The sequence below is a fragment of the Centropristis striata genome, chromosome 14 (genome assembly GCF_030273125.1).
Source record: "Centropristis striata isolate RG_2023a ecotype Rhode Island chromosome 14, C.striata_1.0, whole genome shotgun sequence".
NCBI lineage: Eukaryota > Metazoa > Chordata > Actinopteri > Perciformes > Serranidae > Centropristis > Centropristis striata.
Genome location: NC_081530.1, coordinates 4,377,670 through 4,392,349, shown reverse-complemented (window position 1 = coordinate 4,392,349; position 14,680 = coordinate 4,377,670). Strand labels below are relative to the sequence as shown.

General features: G+C 36.6%; 1 protein-coding gene across 1 annotated transcript in view; it reads right to left on the bottom strand.

Annotated features, from left to right (window-relative positions):
- Positions 1-687: 687 nt before the first annotated feature.
- lpcat1 (lysophosphatidylcholine acyltransferase 1) overlaps positions 688-14,680 on the bottom strand; it is a 35,448-nt gene continuing 21,455 nt past the window's right edge. The window contains exons 6-14 of the mRNA XM_059349665.1: positions 11,685-11,743; positions 8,275-8,309; positions 7,983-8,037; positions 6,863-6,945; positions 6,646-6,771; positions 5,038-5,191; positions 4,486-4,584; positions 3,580-3,721; positions 688-2,023 (exon numbers count right to left, since the gene is read on the bottom strand). Of these exons, the coding sequence (XP_059205648.1) occupies positions 1,896-2,023; positions 3,580-3,721; positions 4,486-4,584; positions 5,038-5,191; positions 6,646-6,771; positions 6,863-6,945; positions 7,983-8,037; positions 8,275-8,309; positions 11,685-11,743 (881 nt within the window). The 3' untranslated portion in view covers positions 688-1,895. The remainder of the gene's footprint in view (positions 2,024-3,579; positions 3,722-4,485; positions 4,585-5,037; positions 5,192-6,645; positions 6,772-6,862; positions 6,946-7,982; positions 8,038-8,274; positions 8,310-11,684; positions 11,744-14,680) is intronic.

Below are 14,680 nucleotides of genomic sequence, written 5' to 3'. Positions count from 1 at the left end.
TTAGACGTGATATCTCCACTCCCCCTCTGCCTCTCCTCTTTCTTTGACTGTTTTCTTCTCCCTCCTCCCACCCACCCTCCCTCCAGCTATTAGGAATTGGATTTGGAGCAGAACGATCCATTTAGTCTCTCTCCTCCATCTCTATCCCTCTCTTCCCTGCTTCCACACCTCCTCTGTAGGTTTCTCTCATCAAAGCCCAGGCTTAATCTGTCTATTTTTACCTGAAGGAATGAAAGGAAGAGATGAGGTAATGCTTTTCCTGTCCATCAGGTGGGCAGTGGTGCATGGTCTCCCTGGTGCATATAGCTCAGGGAGCTAGCGCCACCATGTGGACGGAGAAAAGATGAACCGTTATGAAAGCAGCAGCAGGAGGGTACAGTCTGAAGTCATTTACTGGATGATTATCAAAGTGATCAAAGGGAACATAGAATCTAGAGCTACAGTAAAAAAAAAAAAAAAACTAGAAATATTTTCTTTTTTAAATAGGGCTTTATAAAATTTAAGAACCATTTATTTAATTTATATGACAACTCCCTTTGAGGGACTCCAAAATCAAAACACCTTTAAGTGAATGCGTGAGAGCAGAGCTCCACCTAGTGGATAAAGACAGTAGGTAACAACAACAACAACACAAAAGTGATTTTTTTTTTGATTTTTTTTTTTAGTTTTTTATTTGTAAAATAAAAGCCAAGGAGCTTTGATTTCTGCATTTAGGACTCTGATTGAAAAATTGAACTTTTCTGAAAAATTGCAGCCAAAAAGGTACAAAGTGTGTCAACCCAGGATAGCCCATCTGAGATCAATATTTAACAAGCAGAAAAATGCAACGTCTCAGGAAAATGAACATACAGTATGTGTCGTATACCTCTATGCCTGAGGTTTAACCCATTGAAGCCTGGACAACGGATACGTCGTTTTGTAGTATTTGTATAAGCTCTCAAATACTTTTTGAATTTCATCTGCTACAGAGGCTGAAAAATCTATTATTTAGTAGAAGCGTTGACACTTCTGTTGAATTTCCAGAAAAATTTCAGGTTTTAGGGGTTAGTTATTTTAAAATCGCCCGTTTTTTTGCCGGTTTTACAGGCATTTCAGGCCTCAATGGGTTAAAAGAAGGAACTGCTGGTCCAAAAACACCAAACAATCTTCCTCTTGAATGTGAAATTGGTTCCTTGAAGTGTGAGAACAACTGTTTTTGAAGAACAGTATGCAGATTTTTACAAATAAAATGAAGATTGCTCATCATATTACCAAATAAAATAAAGAAAACAGCAAAGTCACTTCCTGGTCATCGTCAACTGTCCTCTCAAACGCTTGTAACTCTATGGCAGTGACACAGCTGGTTAAAGTAAGAACTAATTTCTCTCAATGTGCATAGTCTTTATTACATAGTTTGGTGTCTTATCACAGAATGGGAGCATGATTTATATCCTGATCCCTTTTACCTGAAATTAGGTTCCTATGTACGCTATGATTATGAAGAGCAGCAGACAGGGCAGTGTGCTAGTGTCCATTTTGCCTGAGATCAACAAAAGGGCTAAAAATATATATATATAAATAAATTTAAAAAACCCTTTTTCATCAGCTATCTTCTTAAACATCTGTATGTCATACATAAGAAAATACATGTAAAAATAAATAATATATATGCAGAGAAAAAAAGTGTTTCTTTATACCATAATGGGAACAAAAATACAAAGGAATGCAAAGAAAGATCTGAGATATGTTCCATTATCTGTGCTGCACTGATCCATCCATTACCGTTCTTCACAACTTTGTTACTGTCTGTCTCTTCCTTTCTCTACCTGCATTAAAAAGGCACAGAGGTGATGGGAAAGATGCAGCGTTTGGATATGCTGTTACATCAGATAGAGAAGGTCAATAAAGTCCGTTCTTCAGTCATCTTTGTTCTCGCCGTTGCGGCTCGGACGTCGGACGCAGCAATGTTTGCGCGGATGGTTTTTAAAATCGAGGACATCCTGGACTAAGCGTGGGTGCTGCTCTATAAAACGATGAAGTTCATCTGGAAAAGACATGAGAATGATTAATGTTAAAGGTATAATATGAAACTTTTCTGCATAAACTGCACAAAAACATCAAAACCTCTGTTACAGATTTTGTTTTATTCCAATATACCAAATTACTACAACAACAATACAACAATTATCAGATCATTTTAATGAAAGTAACGGTTTGTTTATTTTAATGCCTGGTACAGCTAAAGGTATATTTGTTTGGAGAAATATAATAACAACAACAGCTCATAAGAGTTTAATATAAGAGCTGATATCTAGACATTTTCCATGGTTTTCTTGATAATAACCAAAATCATTATCAAGAAAACCATGGAAAATGGCTAGATATCAGCTCATAAATTGAACTTAAATTTTTTTGTAGTTATCATTATATTTTTCCAAACAAATGTAAATGTACTGTAATGTTAATTGTACCAGGTATTAAAATGAACAAGAAATTGAAGAAAACAAGGGTGGTCTAATCATTTTTTCCATGACTGTAACTCCTCTTCAAACAACTACAAAGACAGTAAGGCATTTTGTTTCATTATTCTTGATTAATGTGGAACTGGAACTTAACAACTAGAATGGAGAGTGGTGGTGTTGGCTGAGGCGGACTCTTAATTATTGTATGAATGTGACTGTCTGCAGACTGTCTGTGGGAACTATGTCCGAGCCTTAAGTTTGTGATAAACAAACTGAGCAAACGGTAACTACAGCTGTCCACTAAACAGTGTTGGAGAAACAGTGATTTTAAAAGTGAACCTGCTTTATAATGGTTTAAATTTTCTGGTCTGTTTGTTTGAGGAAGGAGGAAACTGCTTGTAAAAACCTCCTGATGATAACTGACTGAATCCTAACTGTGGATTGCAGGTGCTCTGAACAATACTGAAGGAGCTTTTGTACTTGTTTGATTGAGATCCCTCTAGCAGAGTTGCTACAACTGTTGATGTTATTATAACTTTGATTCCAAAAAGGTTGGGAAGCCGTGAAAAACATAATAAAAACAGAATGCAATGATTACATTCAATTAAATACAGTACAAAGAGGAGAAGATAACCCACGTTAAAACTGGGAAACTTTTGTTTTTGTTAATATATAATTCCATTTCTATTTACGTTTTACACAATTTGATGCGTGTTGCACTTTAATAGCATTATGTTATTACTTTTTCTATTTAGAAGCATGAGTATAATTACTATGATGAATCCAGAGCAGCTTCCATTTGTTTGTATACTGCATTTTACATTGTGTGCAGATGGGAAATGTGCTGCAATGTTTTATGTTCAAAGGAGAGATTGCTTTATAGGACAAAAGAGAAACAAGGAGTGTATGAAGAAGCTTTGACAGTTTCTAGAGGAGGCAGATGGTGCATGTAAAGGACGCTGTAAAATCAGCAACAGACGGTGCTGATCCTCTTCAGTAAAGCCAAGACAAAATCAAATGTGATGGTGACAGCACTGAGGAAGCACGGACACACTCAGAGATGCTGTCAATCATCTCCACAACAGTCTCACATGCACCAAGGTATCATAATTCATTTTGTAGTGAAGTGGAGTCTCACCATATGTGATCTTCTCTGCGTCAGGTTGGTCCATCACTAAAAACAGACCTGAAAGTTCCACCTCTTTCACTCCTAACATTATTTCCAAGATGGCGGCGAGGTCCTCCTCTAGGACGTACCGGTCCTCCTCGCTCTCATACATCTGAGCAACAAAATATATATTTAGGTCAAGGTCAAGGTCACGTTTATTTCTAGAGCACCTTATATACAACCAAGGTTGACCAAAGTGCTTTACATAAATGAATAACATCAAAAAAGCCAATCCAATACAAGATACATAGTTGAATAACGATAGATAGATATATAGATATATAGATATATAGATATATAGATAGATATATAGATAGATAGATAGATAGATAGATAGATAGATAGATAGATAGATAGATAGATAGATAGATAGATAGATAGATAGATAGATAGATTACTTTATTCATCCCCGAAGGGATATTCGGTTGTCACAGCAGTCCGGTATTCAAGTACAATAAAATACAATAGAATAAAAATACTGAGGTAGCATAAATAAAAACAACAATAGAAAAAACACAGAATAGAACAAGGACACTTAAGAAGTTAAAAAAAGAAGATCAGACTAGTCGGTATATAATAATAATAATAGTACAGTATATAATATAATATATATAATATAATATGTAATAATAGATCATAAACAATATAAAAACAAAATGAAAAATATAAATAAAGTCATTTTAAGTAAAATAATATACATATTATAAATAATATACAATACAATAAACTCACAAATAAAAATAAAAGACAATTTGATCTAATAATATATGAGATGAGATGTACAATACAACACACAGAAACAACTATTAAACAACAATTTAGAGCAATGGGCAATGGCAATAAAGCTGAATCAAACCCATTGGTTAATGTGCTCACCTTAAAGGCCAGTCTGAGGCTCTCCATGGACTCTAATGGCCGATGAACAGTAGACAGAGCAATAACATAGAGTCTGACGTCTATCTGTCCATCTCCACGCTGTCAACACAAGACGGAAAGGAACATCATCCTGTATGAAAATGTCATTTGGTGCGCAAAGAATTACATTAAGACTGGGATGGCTGTGGCTCAGTTGGTAGAGTGGGTCGTCTTCTGATCGGAAGGTTGGTGGTTCGATCCCCGACTGAACTGACTGATACTGAACCCCAAATTGCTCCCGATGCTGTGAATGAACTCCCAATGGTGGCAGGTGGCACCAGTGTGCCCTGGTAGCCTGGGCCACCAGTATGAATGTGTGTGTGAATGGGTGATCTACAAAGTCTATTTGTAAAATAAACAAATTAATTTGTATTATGGATGTTTTCTTTCTGCTTGTTTGAAAAAAGTTATCCAAGTAAAATAGCACACAATGTCAAAATTGACCAGTGCTGTAAAGTGTTTTTGCCTGCTAAGAAAACACCTCTATTGTACCTTGGATGTGTGTGTGTTTACCTGGTCAAAGAGACTGTGGACTTGTGTGAGTGTGTCTGTAACTGGCTGGTTGAGGAACTGGGCGAAGTCGTCCACACTGAGCCGCTCGCCCTGCAGCTTCCTGGCTCTTCTGGCCTGCTCCTCCAAGTCTTTGTCTCTCATTCCTGCTCTCAGCCTGAAAATACCAAAAAAAAGAAAGTCACATCATGCAACAATGTATTACCGAGTTAGGGTTATATATATATATATATATATATATATATATATATATATATATATATATATATATACACAGTACAGGCCAAAAGTTTGGACACACCTTCTCATTCAATGCGTTTTTCTTTATTTTCATGACTATTTACATTGTAGATTCTCACTGAAGGCATCAAAACTATGAATGAACACATATGGAATTATGTACTTAACAAAAAAAGTGTGAAATAACTGAAAACATGTCTTGTATTTTGTATTCCTCAAAGTAACCACCCTTTGCTTACTAGAATATAAGACATGTTTTCAGTTATTTCACACTTTTTTGTCAAGTACATAATTCCACATGTGTTCATTAATAGTTTTGATGAATTTACAATGTCAATAGTCATGAAAATAAAGGAAACGCATTGAATGAGAAGGTGTGTCCAAAATTTTGACCTGTACTGTATATATATATATATACATATACATATATATAGAAACAAGGTTTGTCATCCTCATATTGGTTGGTTGCAAAAACCCAGCAAAACTCCCCAAAACAGAAAAAGCATGAGTCATGTATTCATGTTCTATCATCTCATCAGTCCTCACACTCAGTCTGTCTGTTTTAAATCTAGAGTATTTTGCCAAACAACTGCTGGAAGTGTTTAGCCTTAAAGTGACTGCAATCACATGAGGCCCAACAATTAGATATTGTCCCAATCCTTCACTCATGATACTGCCGTTTTAATCATTTTGCCATATGCTTAGTACTGTGATTACATTTATTACAATTTAGAAAACCTTGTCCGAAATGTTGCATGAATTATTGTATTACAGTCTACATAGTCCAGCTGAACTGATTGCAAAAATGTGTGAACCACTGTGCAGGTGGACATAATAGAAAAATCTGCCCTGTTTAACCTGCTACCTCCCCCTAAAAATCCACTGCCTCCCACCCTCAATTCTCTAGCAAATGGGCGCCATTTTTTCACAATTTTAGGATATTTAAACTGCTAAATTGTGTGGCAAAAAATTATTGAAAAATGGCCTTTAAATAAAATTTAAAAAATTAACTGATTTTTTTTAAAAAGAAGAAAAAAAAGTACTTTATCTAAATGATAGATTTCCAGTATCTCAGTACAGGATAATTGCTTCTATATGATCAAAAAAAGGTAGAAAAACAACATACATAATCAAATGAGAAACAAACAATAACAATTGATTAATATTCTTTAAAAAGGATATCTGACAATGGATCCTCTGGATATAAAACCTGATAGCAGAGAAAGGTCTTTAGTCTTGACATTTGCTCATTTGATTTCAAATATTCTGCGTGTGTTTCTGTCCTGCCGCCACTAGGTGTCAGTGCTTCGTCTTGGATCCCAAACACCCTCCACCCAGTCCGACCAGTCGGTCCAGTCTCCCTCCACTCACCCCAAGCGGCACACCAGCTGGTTGAACTCCAGCAGGCTGCTGCAGTCAAATATGCGCAGCGGGCCCTGTGATAGGCTGATCTCACGGTCATCAAAGGAGAGGTCTGTGAGTGGCAGGTCCAGCGCCCTATCAGGACACAGGTTCACATGTGTCTGTGTGTTATTAAGATCCAGAACAAGGATGAGCGGATGATCAAAGTAAGATCAAAGACACTTACTTGGCCATGAGCTTTCTGACATTGTTGGCAAACAGGGCAGGGTTCTCCTTCTCCTCTTTGGATGGAGTATAAATAGGCAAATACTGAGGAAAGAGACAATGTGACCTGTCACAAACCTGTTGACTGATCAGCCACTATACAATAATTATAGAATTACACGTCACATTCATTCCAAATTAAGAGAAACATTGGCTTAAGATATGCAAGGAAAACTGAAGATACCGTGACAAAAAGGTATTCTTTATGCAAAACTTTACCAGCAAAACTGGTAATTTAAAAAAATAATTTACAGAATGCTTTTCTTATTAACATAACACAGATTCAGAAATTAAAACCAAAAAGATTACTTGTTTCCTTTTTTTTATGGCCAGGATGCTCCTAAGTGGTCACTAAGGAGGTGCAAATTCAACCAATTTTGGCAATTTACAAAGATCTCACAGCATGGCTGAAGCTAATACAAGGCATTACATATGAGGCTATTCTTTATGCAAAACTTTTTTCAAACTTCAAACTAAATCTGCAAGAAAACTCACCAACAAACGGCATTAAAAAAAAAAATTCCACACCTGTCTCAATAGACAGCTGGGCAAAATTGTCCCTAAGCTGAAGTAATTCATGTCATTTCATGTCTTTAAAAAAATAAATAAATAAGAAAAAAAATTGACAAAGCGTCGACAGCTAGATTAGCATTGCCAATTGATTCAAACCATTGTCAATCAATTCATTCAACCATCGGCCCTTAATCCATGACCATCGGTAATGCCTTGTATTAGCTTCAGCCATGCTGTGAGATCTTTGTAAATCGCCAAAATTGGTTGAATTTGCACCTCCTTAGTGACCACTTAGGAGCATCCTGGCCATAAAAAAACATGAAACAAGTAATCTTTTTGGTTCCGATTTCCGAATCTGTGTTATGTTAATAAGAAAAGCATTCAGTAAATTATTTTTTAAAATAGATATTACCAGTTATTTTAAGATTTTACACTGTAATGTCAGAAATAAAAGTAAACATAAAAGAGTCAAAGTATTTTTAAGACTTCTGAAAGATTGATTTAAGACATTTTAACACTATTAATGGCCTTCTTTTTAGATCTGGTCTTACTTAAACACTGAAACTCACCTCTATCTCCATGGAGTTATGAGGTTGGCACAAAGTAAGCCATAGGATCTTGAACCTGAAAGACAGAAGAGTTGGCTTTGTCTATATATGACGAGATCATATCAGAAGAGTATAATTATGTAATGGATGGAAACAAGATTGCAGATAATGGAGGTTTCCCTGTAGCATAATGGAAAACAGCTCACTGGTGTTTCAACCACAGATTCAGCTGAGGGAAGTAGAATATGTGTATGTGTGTGTGTTATTGTTAGATGTGTGTGTAAGAGTGTAGGTGTGTGTGACAAGCACTCACGCTCCGGGACCTTGCCACGTCCATGAAACAGTATCCTGTGGAGAGGAAGGACAAAGAGGAAATGGCTCTGAACAAACACACAAACAGAAACAGGAGGGTGATTTCCTACAACTTCTCTCACTTCCTGGAACTGCTTGTTGGTTTTTCTTGGTTTTGTGTTCTGTGGGTTCTGAAGATTGCTGAAGACTAACACTCATTACTGCTGATTAACCCATTGAAGCCTGGAAAGCGAATACGTCGGTTTTTTTTAGCATTTTGTAGCATAGAAATGAAATTCAAAAAGTATTTGAGACTTTTTGAATTTCATTTCTATCTGCTACAGAGGCTGAAAAATCTATTATTTAGTAGAAGCGTTGACACTTCTGTTGAATTTCCAGAAAAACTTCAGATTTTATTTTAAAATCGCCCAGAGGTTTTACAGGCAGTTTTAGGCGTCAATGGGTTAATGCCTTAATACTGTCATGCTGATTTGTAATGATAATGTAGACGCCATGTTTTCCTGCTAAAAAACTAACCAGTGTTGCATGTGTCACTCAGTGCTTTGTCACAAATCAACTTTTATTTATTTATAGAGCCCTTTAAGACAGCGTTAGCTGATACAAAGTGCTGTACATGGCAGGACAGACCAACAATAAAAACAATAAAAACAAAGAACAAGCAAAAACAACTAAAACAAAGCGAGTCTCATGCTGGGTAAAACAAAAACAGTAAATAAAAGTGGGTTTTAAAATTAATCTTAATTTTAAAAAACCACAAAGAACAAATAAAAAAGAAACTTTGTTGCTCTGATTGGTTGTAGGTCTGTTCAGAGGCACTTCAGAGGTCTGTACCTGTTTATACAGAGAGGTTCTAGACTAATATTTATTTTTTAATAAGTCTGCTGATGCCAGGCTAAAAGACTGCATACAGTACGACTGCATATCAGGAAAAAGTTGTGTAAAACTTTTATGACAGCACAGGGAGGTGTGCCAAGTTTAATAGGTCTAAATTTATGCAGGGGTTTTTTTATGTTTTCCCCTCCTTTGTTCTCAAAAATTCCATTCACAAAAACATTTTTTGTTCAAATGAAAACGCAAAAACAAAACTGTGGTACTGTCAAGAGCACGTCATCAAGTCACACTGGCCAGTCAAAACATGTAGGCCAACCTTAAAACATGAAAATAAGCTTTTTCACTGGAAAGCCACTTAGATGCAATGACGCATCGATCGGTTTGTAGCAATCTGATGCCTCTTTTCCTCAATATACAGTACAGGCCAAAAGTTTGGACACACCTTCTCATTCAATGCGTTTCCTTTATTTTCATGACTATTTACATTGTAAATTCATCAAAACTATTAATGAACACGTGGAATTATGTACTTAACAAAAAAGTGTGAAATAACTGAAAACATGTCTTATATTCTAGTAAGCAAAGGGTGGCTACTTTGAGGAATCTAAAATACAAGACATGTTTTCAGTTATTTCACACTTTTTGTTAAGTACATAATTCCATATGTGTTCATTCATAGTTTTGATGCCTTCAGTGAGAATCTACAATGTAAATAGTCATGAAAATAAAGAAAAACTCATTGAATGAGAAGGTGTGTCCAAACTTTTGGCCTGTACTGTAGTTTAAGAGTCCTGTTTGAAAAGTTAGAACCAGCACTATTTGGCCATGTCCACCATTGCACAAAGAAGCTTACAATGCAAATTCTGACATTATAACTCAAAAACTTGTCCAACTGAAAACAAAAGTTTTACAAAATCTCTATTTTCAATTACCTAAAACACAGTTTGCATTTGGACAAATGGCCAAAACGCAAAGAAAAGCTATGTTTCAGTTATAAAAATAGTCATATGTGTGTGTGGACTCAGTTTGAGTGGCAGCATGAAGGAAAAAAAACCTTGTTGAGCTGCACTGATTTCACAACTGGTAAAAAAATGTCTTCTTGTGTCATCTGATTTTATCAATACCAGAAGGCTTCTTGGCTGCAATGGCAAATCAATCACTCTGTAGCAAATGTTGATGCCTCTGCTCCTCAGAGGAACTGTATATTTATGTGTAAACATGTAAACAAGTCCTGTTAGCAAGGTTAGAACCAGCACTATTTTGACCATGTCGCCTTATTTGTGACAGCTCACAAAGGAGGCACATCCTGCCATCAGCATCCAAAAACTGTTGTCCCTGTTTACATAAACAAATGGAGCTTCTACAAAGCTTCTCCCTGGATGAAGCTTTGCAAAAGGTCAGATTTCAGTGACCTAAAACGCAGTTTGTGTGTTGACAAAAGGACAAAATACATAGAAAAAACTCCATAAAAATATATACAGTCATGGAAAAAAATATTAGACCACGCTTGTTTTCTTTAATTTCTTGTTCATTTTAATGTTTGGTACAACTAAAGGTACATTCATTTGGACAAATATAATGATAACAGCATGGTTTTCTTAATAATACCCAAAATCATTATCAAGAAAACCATGGAAAATATCAGCTTTTAAATTAAACTCTTATAAGCTATTTTTGTTGTTATCATAGTTGTCCAAAAAGCATACCTTTAGTTGTGCCAGGCATTAAAACGAACAAGATATTAGAGAAAACAAGGGTGGTCTAATATTTTTTTACTTCAAGGCTATATTAGCTGCTACCAGCATAATATATCTAAAGTGAGCTGCATCTGAGCTGAGATGCATCATGGGAAATGAAGGCACCAGGATTTGACAAGGAGGTGCAATATGTGTGGGGAAAAACACAGCTCTGATTGTGGTGCACTGATTTTGCTATTTTTTAGGGAAAAAACTGTCCAACATGAGTCCAACAATATTACAGGGGTGCGATGCTTTTAAATTGGCTCGCTAACAATCAGTATTTTGTGTGATTTGTTTTCAATGGTCATGGCTGGGTGTACTGGCTGGACTGCTTCCTGGTGTTTCCATTTCTACTTGCAAAGTTCCTCTAGAGCTAGATGAACAGATGGAAACAGATGGAATGGAAACACTTCTGCCGGTGGAGAAATAAGGAGTGTTACTCAGGTTTTCTTTACTTCACATAACTGCCGTGTGCTGCCACGTTGTCACTGAGGTCAGCACAGTGACTAAAGTCAGCACAAAGGGAAACAGTGACAAAAAACCAGGTAATAAGAGCTGCATAATTCATGAGAGAGCGAGGAGAGGCGCTGAGAGAGCGACACGACACCTGCATGTGTAAGAAAGAGAGAGAGAGAGAGAGAGATAGGGAGAAAGAAGGGATGAAATATCATCCCACGAGAACATGAAGTCATTCAACACAGGAGGAGCACTTACTAACGCGAGGGAAAGAAACCATTACATCACAGGTGTGGAGGTTTGTGTACATGGTGGAGTCGGACTTTAAACTTGGACTATGTCCAAGGTCACACATGTCTAAAGGAATAAAAGAAAGTGTGTTTACCAGTTTGTTTGGGTAGCGTAGCACCACAGGCTGCACTGGGAGTCCTGGTATAAAAGCACCTGAGGAAGACAAGAAAGAAGGGAGGTGATGAGAGAACAACAGAGGAGACAAAGGAATGATTTAATTACTACACGCATATATTATTAGCAGAAGAGACAACCTCAGGATAACCTCCAGCCCAGGCAGACAAGCTCTCCATTGAAATTCTATAATGTCCTGCTGATGACAGACGAGCTGATAGAAGCTACATACAGTATTTATTACAGGAAGAAAAGACAGATTCAGGCTTCTGTGTGAGCTTTGAATAGGTGAAAATGTGATATGAATATTACTAATGGGAAGTAGAAGGGCATTCAGAGAGGGTATACTAAGCCATGCTTCTGAGCCCTGCCAGAAAATGTTCAGAGTTCATCATTAATATATTATTTTGGGGATTTTTTCTCCCCATTGGTGTTAGTGATATTTGTGTTTTGGTGAAACAGCGCCCCCACTGGCATATGAGTAACAATTCAGGTGGACAGTGGTACTGCAGCATGAGAGGCTTCTAAAACAAAAACCTGCAAAATTTATCATTACTATTTATTGTTTTTTTGCTTATTTTATGTGAATATGACTCTCTGGTTCGGGGGGCGGGGGGTTGTTCTAAAAGGGGGAAAAATGGGTGAATTGTACCTTTTCTGATTGAATATGTATTATGTCCTGACAACCCAATAAAGATATATATGAAAAAAAAATAAAAAAAACCTGCAAAATGATGATAAATTCAGAAGAAGTTCTATGAGAAGAGCTTACGATCTGAGGGAAAAGCTGCTAAATGCACCACAGCAACTAAAGAAAGTGCTGTGTCGTGTCGAAATGGTGTTTGTGATGAGAATGTCACTATTGACAAACACATTTTCCTTCTGTCCATTTCTCATAAATGAGGAACAAGGCGAGAAAAAGTACAATTTTGAGGTACTTTCCACATATGTAACTTTATACTTCTACTTCACTACATTTTAGAGGCAATATTCTGCTTTTTACTCCACTCAATTTAGCTGGCAGCTTTAGTTACATTTTTCTGGTTGAGATTTACCATTAAAAACACAACAAATATGATCAATTAAATTTAAAATGATCGCATAAAAAGTATATTATGTAGTTAAAATTTGCCCCACCTTGATTACAAAAAAATGCTGCTTACATAAAAACTTCAAAAATAATAATACAATAACATATTTAGAAGATAACAACAATCTGAGTTGGTCCATTCTGCATAAAGAGTACTTTTACTTTTAATCCTTTAAGTACATTTTGATGCTGATACTTTTGTACTTATACTGAAGTAAGTTTTGAGTGCAGGACTTTTACTTGTAGTGGAGTAATTCTGCAGCGTGGTAATAATACTTTTACTTAAGTACGGGATCTGAATACTGACAACAGGAAATGCTTGGACGGATTCACAGATGTAGGTGGAGGAGTCATAGAAAAACATTGAAAACATATTAAGTCTGAGCAGCTGTATTCATCAAGAAAACCTCCATCATTTAACATATATTACATCTGATTTCCAATAGAGCAATATTGGCCCCACACATACTGGTCTAGCTTCACATGAGACGGTAAAGGACATAAGGGAGATCAGTGCATACACACTGTGAATAACAATGTGACTATAGTAAAGGGACGGACAGGGAGAGAAGGGTGGACTTGAAAGTGACTTCTCTATTAAAAGACCTTTTGAAAATGACAAAAGGACTGGAGGTATGTGCAGAGTGTGTCATGCACAGGTGGCACCATGCACACACACACACACACACACACACACACACACACACAGAGCAGGACAGCTGATATATAATGCTGATGTCATGTTGTAGGGTTATTTTTGCATCTGATAAAATACAACAATTAATAATAAAAAACAAATGAGACATAACATTGCTTAAGTTAAATGTATGCAACACTGTTTTTAAGCTAGTGAGGCTTACATTTCGTATTCCAGCTCATGTTTTTTGGATTTTCTCCCTAAAAAACTGAAATCAATCTAATTATACAGACAGTCAACATTGTATACGTTATTAAAAGTGGTCATTTACATATATTTAATAGTTAAGAATTTAAGTGAGACATTTTCACACACACACAAACACAAACACACACACACACACACACACTTTTTGAGCTAGTCATAAAATACTGGTATCATGTGAAACTAATAGATCTAAGGAATCCACTGGTACCAACCACAATACCTTGCCGTAAAAGGGGCTAAATAACTCTCAAAAGTTAGGCTTAATTTAAGCGAGGGAAAACGGACATGGATGTTTGTCAATTTTCCACAAAAAAAGGCTATATTTGGCGCCAAATCTGTGGAAGAAATAGTATCAACACAAAAATTTCTGCAACAACTTGTAAAATAATTGAGCATGGGAATGTACTTCGTATACTCATATCATAATGTTCAAATCCATTTAACTTTACACTTTAACCAATTATTAGTTGTGAAATAAATAAATATTACAGATTTATGACCATAATAACTTGGCACACCGTGCTGAGATGCATCTCAAATTAATCCTCAGGTTCCAAGCTTTCAGGTTTTCAGGTGGTTTGAACTTTCTACAGAGAATAAATACATTAGTGTTTTTAATAAGACTTCACCACAATGAGGAAACACACACACACACACACACCACACACACACACACACACACACACACACACACTGTGTTGTGCTGGGAGCCAGTGACGAGACATAACTAGAGGAGACACATCCAGAGAGGACTGGTAACACACAACAGACAGATCAAGCTGGACACACACGCACAAGCAAAGCAGGGCAGAGTGTGACCAACAGGGCTTACTGGGAGTGACAGATTTACAGACTGGAAGAAAGGGGATTAGACAGAGCAGGCGGGGAACAATGGCTGACAGCGTAAAAACACACAGGACGTGAGCAGAAAAACAAGCCCTCCAAAAAGATGGGTGCAACCGTTATGTGTCCTGCTGAGGTG